Raw genomic sequence first — 14,298 nt, forward strand, 5'->3', positions numbered from 1 at the left:
TCAGTCATTTCTCCTTTTCTGTTCATCTGAATGATTTCGTTGTAATTTCTTGTGCTGTATAAATAAACACACTTGTTTTCTTATTATACGATCACATTTCCTGTTATGTGCTCCTTGTTTTTTCTGTGTTGGTGAATTGGATGGGATGAATGAATGATGACCTTTGACCTGCTGTTGCTGTAATTGGCTCCACAGCGCCCCCTCCGGCCTGCAGAAACTTTTTCCTGCTGTTGTTACTTCCTGTTTTGTCCGGAGCAGAGCCTCCTGTGTCCTCCCAGTCCTTCTCTGTTGTCTTGTGTCTCTTTGTTGGATAAAACTCTCCTGTCTCATCTCCTTGTCTCTCCTCCATCATCCGGACAGACACATTAGCAGCAGCTAGCGTTGAACCCCAGCGGGAGGACCTGGATTCAGTGTCGGGACACGGAGCAGGGAGCCGTGGTGAGTTCACATGAGCAGCCGGTGTTTGTCTGGTTCTTCTGCTCCGGGTCCTGATGGATTTTACATAGACTGTTTGTCCTCTAAAACCACAGACAATGCGCTCTCTGGTGCTAATGCTAATTAGACTCTGTGCTAATTAGCCTGCTGTGCTAGCCCGGTTAGAGAAATGAGGGACCGCTGCTCGCTGTTTGACCTCTTCGCCTGTTAAAGTGCCTGTTTTTTAAAGCTTCAAGCTAAAGGCGCTAATTCACAGATTAGCTAGCCTCGGCTAAAACCGGGTTGAAACGTAGTTTGAGTTGGTAAATTGAATTTAAGATGAGCTAAACCGGGCCTTAAGTCTTGACTTCACAGAGCTGAACTTGTTCTTAATTCAGGTTTTCCTTGTTTAGACCATGTTCTGAGTTCAGGTTCTGAGTCCAGTTTGACTTGGTTGAGTAAGTTTCTTCATGTAACTTAGTTTGGCCTGGTTTCTAAAGGGGATTGAATTCAACTGAGTCTAAATGTAGACTAAGTTTGGTTACATCTGGGCTGACCAGTATAATCAGGTCCTGTGCTGAACTGGGTCATACATGTGTTGTGTACCGGGTTTACTCGGGTCTAGAGGCAGGTAGTCCTGAGTTAAAGCTCAGTTCTAAATCATAAGTGCCCTTACTTGTGTTAAATTTAGGTCTGGTTTGGTTTTTGACCGGCTTTAAACGTAGATTGAGTTTGGTTAAATAGAATTTAAATTAAGCCCTGGTCTAAGTCCATTGTAGTGAATTAGTCCTGTGTTAAACTGAGCTGTAAATGTGTGTACAGGGAGTCTAGAAGCAGGTAGTACTGGGTTAAATCCAGTTCTTGATTTAAGTGTCCTTATTGGTGTTTCTAGCTGGTCTAGATTTTGTTTGATGGGTCTTTGAATGTAGTTTGACCAGGCTCACAGAGAGACTTCGGCCTGTCTCGGTTTAAAACTGGTTTAAATTAAGTCCTCTTCTAAAACTGCACTGTTGAACTAGTCCCGTAAACTGGGTTATATAAATGTAGTATCTCACATTTTAAGTGGGAGCTGGTTTGAGCTCATTTGTTGATTTAAGTGGTCCATATTGTTTATTTCTGGTTCAAATAAAGGTTTTCTTAGACTTTGGTTTAGTGGGTTTTTGATTGTAGTCTGGCCTGGCTTACATAGATGGTTGACTTTAGTCAGTCTCTGGTTTAAAATTGGTTTGAATGTGGTCAGTCCTGGTCTTTCCTGTCCTTGTGAAGACAGTTGGCGTTGATTCTGAAGTCTGTGATTTTCGTTGGTCTTTGATGCAGTTAGTCCAGGTCTAGTTGGGGTTTAGTCCCAGGTTTAGCTCATGATGGCAGAGCTCCACCAGACTCCCACTTCGCTGTGCTGTTGCCGTAAATCCCTGCCGGTCTCTGGGGCCCGGTGTGTCGGGGACTCCAGCAGGCCCTCAGCAAGTCCGGGTCCTGGATCCCCACGATGCCCCCTGGTAGACGTGGCCTCGGCGTCTAACTTTCGCTGCTTCCAGCTGCAACATTTCCACCTGGACTTGCGGCTAAACTTTGCTGTGAAGGAGATGAGTGGCTGGTTGGTTCTTGACCTCATCCCGGTCCAGCCAGGGATCCATACCCTGGTTCTGGACTCCCATCCCTCCCTCCTCATCCACTCCATCGACTGTAAGGTCCCCGGTGCCGGACAGGAGGATCCCCTCTCCCTCACATACCGAGTCGACCCGTTCACAGACTACGGCTCCTCACTGAACATCAGCCTGCCGACATCAACAGTGAAACCGGGCCGACTGATCCAGATTACAGTCCGCTACACAACCACAGATGGACCAGCGGTAAGGAGACCAGTACAATAGGACGTGATAGGTGATGAGTTCAATTTGGCAGAAACCTTAAGCAGAACCAGGTCCTGGGTGAGTGAGAGAGAGAACGTACAGTACAACAACAACAACAACAACAACAATAACAACAATAATAACAATAACAACAACAATAATAATAACAATAATAATAATAATAATAAAAACAATGTCGATGGTAGCAGCGGGTGTTGAGCAGGAACAGGTGGGCAGTAGGTGATCACAGATCCAGACTCTGCAGCTCTGGAGGCAGAACACTACAGGAGGAGAGAGTTGTATGGGAGAGAGAAGACAACATGCATGAGTTGGTAACATGCATTAATGGGACATGAATGTGTACAGATGAAGGGGGAGAGGACAAGAGAGGAGCTCAGTGCATCATGGGAAGTCTCCCAGCAGTCACAGCCTATAGCAGCAAAACTAGAGGCTTGTAAGCCTGAGCCAGACTCAGTTTAAATGTAGACAGGGTGTCATGGACAGTGACTGGAGACGGTTCCACAGGAGCTTTCAGGAACCTTAGGTTAGCCTGACTTCCAGGCACACAGTGTTCTAGTGGGGTCGTAGAGTACTTAGAGCTCTTTAAGACAGGATGCTGCCTGACCTTTCAGGGCTGCTCAGGTACGGAGGAGGGTTTGAAATTCTAAAGTCATGTTTGTCTGTTTATGTAGATCTGGTGGTTGGACTCCGAGCTGACCTGTGGTCAGTCCCGTCCTCTGGTCTTCACTCAGGGTCACTCGGTGTGCAATCGCTCCTTCTTCCCCTGCTTCGACACGCCTGCTGTCAAGAGCACATACACTGCCACTGTGAGGGTGAGTCATGACCCCTGACCCCCCCACACCCTCACCTCAGACTTCCCTTTGATGTTTGTTTTCACATTGAAATTATGATTATCAAAGAATCGATGTACACACACTCAAGTACACACTGTGTGTACAAACACAAGTTTACCGACATAAAGCTGCATATAAATATGAGTTTAAAGTAAACAGAAGAGACGAGAAGCAAAAAGAGTCTCCTAAAAACTCAAGAACATGTGTATTAGTACACAGAGGGATAAAGACAACTGGATGATACATGTGTATTAGTACACAGAGGGATAAAGACAACTGGATGATACATGTGTATTAGTACACAGAGGGATAAAGACAACTGGATGACACATGTATTAGTACACAGAGGGATAAAGACAACTGGATGATACACGTGTATTAGTACACAGAGGGATAGAGACAACTGGATGATACACGTGTATTAGTACACAGAGGGATAAAGACAACTGGATGATACACGTGTATTAGTACACAGAGGGATAGAGACAACTGGATGATACACGTGTATTAGTACACAGAGGGATAGAGACAACTGGATGATACACATGTATTAGTACACAGAGGGATAGAGACAACTGGATGATACACGTGTATTAGTACACAGAGGGATAGAGACAACTGGATGATACACATGTATTAGTACACAGAGGGATAGAGACAACTGGATGACACGTGTATTAGTACACAGAGGGATAAAGACAACTGGATGATACACGTGTATTAGTACACAGAGGGATAGAGACAACTGGTGATACACGTGTATTAGTACACAGAGGGATAGAGACAACTGGATGATATATGTGTATTAGTACACAGAGGGATAAAGACAACTGGATGATACACGTGTATTAGTACACAGAGGGATAGAGACAGCTGGATGATATATGTGTATTAGTACACAGAGGGATAAAGACAACTGGATGATACACGTGTATTAGTACACAGAGGGATAGAGACAACTGGTGATACATGTGTATTAGTACACAGAGGGATAAAGACAACTGGATGATACATGTGTATTAGTACACAGAGGGATAGAGACAACTGATGATACACATGTATTAGTACACAGAGGGATAGAGACAACTGGATGATACACGTGTATTAGTACACAGAGGGATAGAGACAACTGGATGATACACATGTATTAGTACACAGAGGGATAGAGACAACTGGATGATACACGTGTATTAGTACACAGAGGGATAGAGACAACTGGATGATACACGTGTATTAGTACACAGAGGGATAAAGACAACTGGATGACACGTGTATTAGTACACAGAGGGATAAAGACAACTGGATGATACACGTGTATTAGTACACAGAGGGATAGAGACAACTGGTGATACACGTGTATTAGTACACAGAGGGATAAAGACAACTGATGATACACATGTATTAGTACACAGAGGGATAGAGACAACTGGATGATACACGTGTATTAGTACACAGAGGGATAGAGACAACTGGATGATACACGTGTATTAGTACACAGAGGGATAGAGACAACTGGATGATACACATGTATTAGTACACAGAGGGATAAAGACAACTGGATGACACGTGTATTAGTACACAGAGGGATAAAGACAACTGGATGATACACATGTATTAGTACACAGAGGGATAGAGACAACTGGTGATACATGTGTATTAGTACACAGAGGGATAAAGACAACTGGATGATATATGTGTATTAGTACACAGAGGGATAAAGACAACTGGATGATATATGTGTATTAGTACACAGAGGGATAAAGACAGCTGGATGATATATGTGTATTAGTACACAGAGGGATAGAGACAGCTGGATGACACGTGTATTAGTACACAGAAGGATAGAGACAACTGGATGATACACATGTATTAGTACACAGAGGGATAAAGACAGCTGGATGATACATGTGTATTAGTACACAGAGGTTGGTAACAGGTGGTAGTATCATGACTGAAAGGCTCAGTGGGTCACAGCGAGGACGGAGAGAGGGTCAACACTTTGTCAGCACGTGATTGGATGAAGGACTCAGGAAGACTTCATCACGACACTCTGCCGTCTTCTGTGGACCCGAGCTCATCTAACATCATTTCTCTTCTTCCTCCTCTTCTTCACCATCTTCTTCTGCAGGTTCCAGATGGAGTGACAGTTCTGATGAGTGCGTCTCGGAGCTCATACTCTAAACCGGACCGAATCTTTCAGTTCTCCATGGAGTTTCCTGTCCCGTCCTACCTGGTGGCGTTAGTGGCCGGAGAGCTGCAGCATGTTGACGTCGGCCCACGGTCAGTCTCTGGTTCCTGCTCCGTCTCTCCAGAAATCTGATTCTTCGGTCCTGTCAGGAATCGGTGTCGCAGCAAAATCTGTGACCCGAAACTTAAGCTGATCATCACTGTGCAAATCCTTTTTAATCACATCCTTTACTTTAACAACACAAAGGTGGCTTAGAAACAAGATACAATCACAGTTTAACAGCTGCTGTGGCCTCAGTGAGCACACACAGGTTTTACGGCTGTGACCGTGTGTCAGTACGATGGGATTTGGTGACAGCTGTCAAACTAGATGTTTTGTTACTGAAATACAAACTAATTGGTGCAACAGGTCAAACACATAAATCGACTTGTGAAGAAGAGATATGATTGGCTGCTGGAGGAAACTGTTCATTCGTCTTTTCCAACATTTAATCTTTATCTAATTCCAAAACTTCAGGTGATAGTTCTTGTCCCGTTGCTATGGAGACGGTCGTCAGTGAGTGTTCTTTGTTGTTGTCGTAGTTTTTGTTGATTTAAAAAAAGCCCTGCTGTCCAGGAGTCGTGTGTGGGCGGAGCCATGTCTGTTGTCCTGCGCGGTGAATAAACTAGGGGGCAGTGTGGAGCGCTGGCTGGGAGTAGCTGAGGAGCTGTTTGGACCTTACCTGTGGGGCAGGTGAGCCCAGTAGATTTAACAGCATAATTATTAATACCTCAGTTCATTAAATGTGACAACGCTGACTGACCCTCAGGTGTGACATCGTGTTCCTCCCCCCATCCTTCCCCATCGTCGCCATGGAGAATCCTTGCCTCACCTTCATCATTGCCTCCATTCTGGAGAGCAGCGAGTTCCTGCTGATCGATGTCATCCATGAGATCGCCCACGGCTGGTTTGGCAACGCCGTCACCAACGCCACATGGGAGGAGATGTGGCTTAGTGAAGGCCTGGCCACCTACGCCCAGCGCAGGATCACTACTGAGGCCTACGGTAAGAGTACTGCTACTACTACTACCACTACTACTACTGAGCCTACGGTAAGAGTACTGCTACTACCACTACCACTACTACTACTGAGCCTACGGTAAGAGTACTGCTACTACCACTACTACTACAGAGGCCTACAGTAAGAGTACTGCTACTACCACTACTACTACTGAGGCCTACAGTAAGAGTACTGCTGCTACCACTACTACTACTGAGGCCTACGGTAAGAGTACTGCTACTACTACTACCACTACTACTACTGAGGCCTACGGTAAGAGTACTGCTGCTACCACTACTACTACTGAGCCTACGGTAAGAGTACTGCTACTACCACTACTACTACTGAGCCTACGGTAAGAGTACTGCTACTACCACTACTACTACTGAGCCTACGGTAAGAGTACTGCTGCTACCACGACTACTACTGAGCCTACGGTAAGAGTACTGCTACTACCACTACTACTACTGAGGCCTACAGTAAGAGTACTGCTACTACCACTACTACTACTGAGGCCTATGGTAAGAGTACTGCTACTACCACTACTACTACTGAGCCTACGGTAAGAGTACTACTACTACTACTACTACTACTACTACTACTACTACTACTGAGGCCTACGGTAAGAGTACTGCTACTACCACTACTACTACTGAGGCCTACGGAAAGAGTACTGCTACTACCACTACTACTACTGAGGCCTACGGTAAGAGTACTGCTACTACCGCTACTACTACTGAGGCCTACGGTAAGATTACTGCTACTACTACTACTACTACTGAGGCCTACGGTAAGATTACTGCTACTACTACTGCTACTACTGAGGCCTACAGTAAGAGTACTGCTACTACTAATACTACTGAGGCCTACGGTAAGAGTACTGCCAGTACTACTACTACTACTACTACTGAGGCCTACGGTAAGAGTACTGCTACTACTACTACTACTACTACTACTACTACTACTACTGAGGCCTACGGTAAGAGTACTGCTCCTACCACTACTACTACTGAGGCCTTCGGTAAGAGTACTGCTACTACCACTACTACTACTACTGAGCCTACGGTAAGAGTACTGCTAGTACTGCTACTACTGAGGCCTACGGTAAGAGTACTGCTACTACCACTACTACTACTACTACTGAGCCTACGCTAAGAGTACTACTAGTACTACTACTACTGAGGTCTACGGTAAGAGTACTGCTACTACCACTACTACTGAGGCCTACGGTAAGAGTACTGCTACTACTACTAATACTACTACTACTACTACTACTGAGGCCTACGGTAAGAGTACTGCTCCTACCACTACTACTACTGAGGCCTTCGGTAAGAGTACTGCTACTACCACTACTACTACTACTGAGCCTACGGTAAGAGTACTGCTAGTACTGCTACTACTGAGGCCTACGGTAAGAGTACTGCTACTACCACTACTACTACTACTACTACTACTGAGCCTGCGCTAAGAGTACTACTAGTAGTACTACTACTGAGGTCTACGGTAAGAGTACTGCTACTACCACTACTACTGAGGCCTATGGTAAGAGTACTGCTACTACCGCTACTACTACTACTACTACTACTACTGAGGCCTACGCTGAGTACTGCTACTACTTTCATGGTGTTTATATATGTCATAGTTGCAGTAGTGACAGTGATGTTATGACTGGTGGTTAATTTTAAGTTAAGTTTAGTTTTGTACTTTTTATAAAGTCTTAACAAAGCAGATAATTAATTATTATAATCTTTATAAATTCATTATTTCATTAACATTCCATAAAAATACGACGATGATGACGATGATGATGATGGCAATGATGATGATGTAGTTAATGATGACATTTGATGGTTTCAATGATAACATACACAAAGGGTGTCCACATTCTTTTGGCCATATACTGTTTGTATTGTCATTACCACGACAGAGTGAAACATAGTGATTTCCTGCTTCAGGTGAGGCATTCACCTGTCTGGAAACTGCCGTGCGATTGGACGCACTCCACAGACAGCTGCGTCTCCTTGGAGACAACAACCCTGTGAGCAAACTGCAGGTCAAGTTTGAGCCAGGTAACACACACACACACACACACACACACACACACACACACACACACACAGGTGTCATTGCCACATACAGGTGAGTTTACATGACTGTGACCCCCCCCCCTCTTGTCTGTAGGTGTGAACCCCAGCTGTCTGATGAATCTGTTCACCTACGAGAAAGGTTTCTGTTTCGTGTCGTACCTGTCGCAGCTGTGTGGAGACATCAGACGCTTCGACTGTTTCCTCAGGGTCAGTACACACACACTCACAGTCACACTCACACACACTCAAACACACACACACACACACACACACACACTCACAGTCACACTCACACACACACACACACACACACTCACAGTCACACACTCACTCACAGTCACACACTCACTCACAGTTACTCACACACACACACACAGTCACACACACACACACACTCACAGTCACACACACACTCTCAGTCACACACTCACAGTCTGTGTGTGCGTGCGTGCGTGCGTGTGTGCGTGCGTGTGTGTGTCTTCAGGATTACATCTCACAGTTTAAGTTTCGGAGCGTGGTGGCTCAGGACCTCATCGACTACTTCCTGGGTTATTTCCCTGAGCTGAAGGACGCTGCTGTCGCCCAGAGAGAGGGTGAGACTACTCTGCACACAGTAATACCCAAGCCAAATACTCCATTACTTACATCTCAGACTACTGGAATATTTGATTTGTTTATGAAGAAGTACTCAGATGATTTACTTCAGTAAAAGTAGATATACCGTAGTCTAAATATACTCTTACTGGTAAAAAGTCCTGCATTCAGTATGGAAGTATTACCAGCAAAATGTACTCAAAGTATCAAAAGTAAAAGTACTCGTATTCTGTATTTATGACAAACAAATGCAGTACATGTGAGAACATTTTAATGTTGTTGCCAGCGGAGAGCAGGTTTTACTTTCTGACATACCAGTGGGTAGATCATAGTACTACATCACATCATATTAGCATATCCACGTTTTATATGGAAAGTACAAGTACCTTGAGTTTGTACTTAAGTTCTTGTTCCATGTCTGACTGAGGCTGTGACATCACTTCCTGTTTGCGTGTCAGGTCTGGAGTTTGAGCGCTGGATGAGCGGGTGTGGACCTCCTCTGTACGAGCCTGATCTGTCAGCAGGGGGCGCTCTGACTCAGCCCGTTCAGGATCTGTGTGACCTGTGGAAGAGCGGCGACGCCCCCGACCTGCAGACGGTGTCGACCTTTGACCTCTCAGCCTGGAGCACCTTTCAGATCGTCCTGTTCCTGGACCGCATGCTCGACCTCTCTCCTCTGCCACACGGTATGATGTCACACTGATACTGATACTAATACTCATACTGATACTGACACCAATACTGATACTAATACTGACACTGATCCTGATACTAAGACTGATACTGATTCTAATACTGATACTCATACTAATACTAACACTGACACCAATACTGATACTAATACTGATACTGATACTGATACTGATATTGATACTGGTACTGATACTAAGACTGATACTCATACTAATATGCAGTTACTGATACCAATACTAATACTAATACTAACACTGACACTGATACTGATACCAATACTAAGACTGATACTAATACTGATATTGATACTCACATTCATAGTGACACTGATAGGAGGAGTTTGAGGAGGAGGTGGAGATGGAAGAGGGGAAGATTGAGGTGGAGTTGGTGGTGGAGGAAGAGGTGGAGGAAGAGGTGGAGGAAGAGGTGGAGGTGGCTGCAGCTCCTGGCTGTCTGAAAATAACTGTGGTTATGACCAAATCAGAAATAGTGATATCAGAGTGTGACATCATGAATGAGTGAGCCACTAACAGGTGTGACGAACAGGTAGTAGAACAGGCCATGTGACAGGTTCTCTGAGGAACGTCGGTTCTGGCCTTTACAGCCTGGTTCTCTCACAGGGTTGTGGAGGCAGTGTCACCGAGCACATTCAGCTGGTAGTGGTTTACCTGTGGTTTACCTGTCATCTGCCTGTCCTCCCCAGGTGTGATGGCGGGTCTGTCGGGCTGCTACTCGTCTCTGTTCGACGGTCTGAATGCTGAGGTTCAGATCCGCTGGCTGCAGATGGTGGTGAGGAACAGCTTCTACCCTGAACTGCCACGAGTCCGAGCTTTCCTTCACAAGCATGTAAGTAACGGTACACCGCCGACACCGCTGCCAGTATTATCCTAGTATTATTGTAGTATTATCTGTCCACCTAGTCCATGAATTACACACGTCATTGTTTTCTACTTTGATACAAATCTAGTTTTCGTGTCATGGGAGCATGAATTAACAACTACACAGTTTCTCCTATTACGGAGCTCTGTGGTGTGTTTTTGGTTGAATATTCGACATAACAAAAATAAAACTTCCTCAATCCTTAACTGACATCCAGCAGCAATTATTTCAAGTAATATTACTGCAACATTTCAGTGAAGTGTTGCTTTGTCCTCTTGTTCAGTTCTTTTACACATTTGTTATGATCACGTCAGTCATGATTAAAAAACAGCTGAACTTCAGGCAGGGGGAGCCAGACTGTCTGCAGAGACAGGAGACACTGGAGCAGAGTTAGCCCTGAAGACAGCATCAAAAATAAAGCTTGTGTGATCAGACAATGTGACAGGTGTAATGTGACAGGTGTGAGGGGACTGTTGTAGGGTGACTGATGTAACCGGTGCGGTGTGATCGGTGCAGTGTGACAGGTGTGATCGGTGCGGTGTGACAGGTGTGATCGGTGCAGCGTGACTGGTGTGATCGGTGCAGCGTTACTGGTGTGATCGGTGCAGCCTTACTAGTGTGACTGGTGTGATCGGTGCAGTCTTCTGAGCATCTGTTTGTATTCAACAGTCCGATTCTAATAGTTTTGGGTTTGTCTGTCTGAAGATCACACCTGTTGTCACACCTGTTGTCACACCTGTTGTCACACCTGTCGTCACACCTGTCAACCACGTTTAACATTCAGTCTTTCCTCCTCACAGACGTCCAGGATGTACACAATGCCGCTGTACGACGACCTGGTTGCCGGGGTGATGAAGTGCTTTGCCGTGGAGATTTTCAACCAGACTCAGCGCCGCCTGCATCCAAACCTCAGACGGACGCTACAGCAGATCCTGTTCCAGACCAGCTCCCCCCCGACCAATCAGAATGGCTCTGCTCTGTCCATCGTACCCCCCTCCACCTCCCCACAGCCGCAGCCCGCCCCCACTGCTGCCGGGACGACCGGCGCCATCGCTCTGCGGGACGTCAACGTCTCTGCGTGAAGTCCACCTGTCTCGTCACGTGACGGTGGCTATGATTGGTCGGTCGTTACAGGTAAAGAGGATGGAACGTGGTGGCGGGATGATGTCATTGTCAGACTCGCGATGTGAGCTGTTGCCACGACGACAGCTCTGGCTAAAGCTGAAAGTTCGAACGCCGCCTCTGTACGACAGGAAGTTCACTCCAGAGATTTGTAAAGTCGAGGTGGTGGGGGGGTTGGGAGTGAAAGGTCGCGGCACAGCGCTGCTGCTTCATGACGAGTCATGTGACCGTGGGTGCTTTGTAAGGACAAGTACATCCTTATGACATCAGGACCTTTAATCGGCCGGAGACGGCTCCTCTGATTGGACGTCAGTGGTCCCAGGGTCTGCTGAAGATGTAAAGATTTTTATTCCTCAGTGCAATTTAACTGATCACTTGAAATAGCTCGTTTTCCCAGGTGAGTCTGCTCAGCGGTGACGTCGGCATGCCTCTTCTGCCGCACAGAGGAAACGTCAGGAAGCATAAAACTGAAATGAGTAAATCGAGTTTAACCGTCTGAAGAATCGGACCTAAAATTATGAGATTAAAGTGACTCATCTGGATGTTTTCACTCTTTGGTTTGAAACGTCAGAAAAGAAGTTAACTGAAGAAAAACAGGAAGTAGAATGATCCGAGTCGTTCAGAAGTTTGATTCGAAAATTACTTGAACTGTCATCAAAAGAATTTGCAGATTCATTTTTTAATCAACAAATTCCAGTTTGTGATCAGTTAGTTCAGTGACGGCCTCAACAACACTTGTCAAAGTAAAGGTCTTTTATTCTCAAGGTCAGAGTTTTATTGTGGAGGGGTGATGCTGCAGGAAATGCTGATGTCATTCAGTGACTTTAAACTTTTTATCTGAATTAGAACTTCCTCACAGAGGTTCTTTTGGTGAGATAAGTTTTATTTTCATGTGTCGTCGTGAGCTCTTCCTGCCAGAATAATCTGCAACATAATGACTGTGATCACGTTAATTCCCCCTGCAGCCTCTGACGCCTGTGACACACCTGTGGGTCAGGTGTGTGCCTTGTTTTAGAGGAAGTGTCTGTCCTTCACTGAACAAAGTGCTGCTTTAATCACTGACAACATGTAGCTGAAATGAATAAGAAACATCTTTAACTCTACCTCCTGATTCTAACAAACCTGCAGACGAGTACTCGGGGCAATACTGGCACCCTGAAACTGGACACTTTCAATGTCATGACACCTGTCCACCAGCAGACTCCCACCTTAGTGGCCTTACTGCTGCGTTCACTGCAGCTGGGAACTGAGAGTTAGGCTCGCCTGCGTTGTCCCTTTAATGTTGATTCTGACTGTTTTTATCTTCAATCAGCAGCAATAAGATCCAGACTTTTAACAGCATTTTACTGATTCAGATGATTTTTACTCTGAAAACAACTGAGAGAAAGGAGAAGTGGCAGAAAGAGACGGATCCTATCTTCAAACTGAAAAAAATACAGTTTTTACTTTGTTAATCCTGCTCTGATCCAGAATGTTTGACTGACTTAAATCAGTTGATCCCGATCAGCACTGGATCACTGTATTCTGATCTGTGTTTAATCTGTTCTCCCAGCTGTCACTGAACGCCTCCTCACAGAAACTTTGTAATGAATGTTTGATGAAAAATAAACACTTTAAACGACAGATTGTATTCTTGATGAGAAATATTTCATTTGATTTCTGTTCAAATTCAAATCTAAAAAACACCAAATTTGCATCAATTCTCTGCTTTTATTCTTAAAAGATTTCAGCAAAAACCGGAAATACAACAGTTGGAATCTGTGTAATGATTCTGTGTGGAGTCTCCGAACCTGCTCAAAGAGCTGTGGCTGTGCCTTCAAAATAAAAGCGGGGGAATGATCACAGCAGTCCCACATGCAGACAGTCATTCCAACAGAGAGCCACATGTTACAGGAAACCATCAAAGAAGACCTGGACCTATAAAATATATTCAGTCCCATTCCACCTTTGATGGGAGTTCACTGCAGACGACTTCAGAGGAGGAAGATGATTATAATGAAACATGATTATTATCATATATAAGATGAGACTTATGGAGACAGCAGCAGCAGCAATAGCATTAACATAAGATGACTATATATATATGTACATTTTATACGATGGACTATATGTATAAGAAAAAATATGTAAAAAATATACATATTGCCACAAAGAACAAAAAGAAATATTGCCAAAATATCTATAGAATTTCAGTTTTTACACAAATTGCACCCCGTCACTCACCTGTCCGCTCTCGGCAGGTGAAACTTGTCCAGAGTGACATGCCTGTCCAGCGTGAGTTCGTTCAGCCACACATCATTCATACCGTTATTAAAGGTCACAGTTACAGATAATAACGCCTGTCCTCCACACAGCAGCATCTTCAAATATCAGCTAGAGGACGAACTGGACCAAAATGAAACGGAGCAAACACAGGACGACCTTTAGCTGCAAGACTGACGCTCTGAAGAAACCTGTCGGCTTTTACTTTGAAGGGCCCAAGCGGAAATAGTGTATGTCATTGTTTGTCTTTTGACGGCGGCGCGGCTTCCGGAGGAGAGCATCAAAGACCTGCAGCAGCTGGACCGACACATCTGGA

At 45.0% G+C, this 14,298-nt stretch overlaps 1 protein-coding gene across 1 annotated transcript; it reads left to right on the forward strand.

Moving 5' to 3' along the window:
* Positions 1-255: 255 nt before the first annotated feature.
* On the forward strand, positions 256-13,340 carry rnpepl1 (arginyl aminopeptidase like 1). The gene is made up of 11 exons (XM_041941377.1): positions 256-2,264; positions 2,957-3,097; positions 5,247-5,398; positions 5,922-6,038; positions 6,115-6,350; positions 8,301-8,414; positions 8,527-8,639; positions 8,917-9,025; positions 9,485-9,712; positions 10,423-10,565; positions 11,399-13,340. The coding sequence occupies exons 1-11, from the start codon at positions 1,773-1,775 to the stop codon at positions 11,678-11,680; spliced, it is 2,127 nt and encodes a 708-aa protein (XP_041797311.1). The 5' UTR covers positions 256-1,772; the 3' UTR covers positions 11,681-13,340.
* The last annotated feature ends 958 nt before the right edge of the window (positions 13,341-14,298 follow it).

Source organism: Chelmon rostratus, chromosome 7 (assembly GCF_017976325.1).
Source record: "Chelmon rostratus isolate fCheRos1 chromosome 7, fCheRos1.pri, whole genome shotgun sequence".
NCBI classification, from domain to species: domain Eukaryota; kingdom Metazoa; phylum Chordata; class Actinopteri; order Chaetodontiformes; family Chaetodontidae; genus Chelmon; species Chelmon rostratus.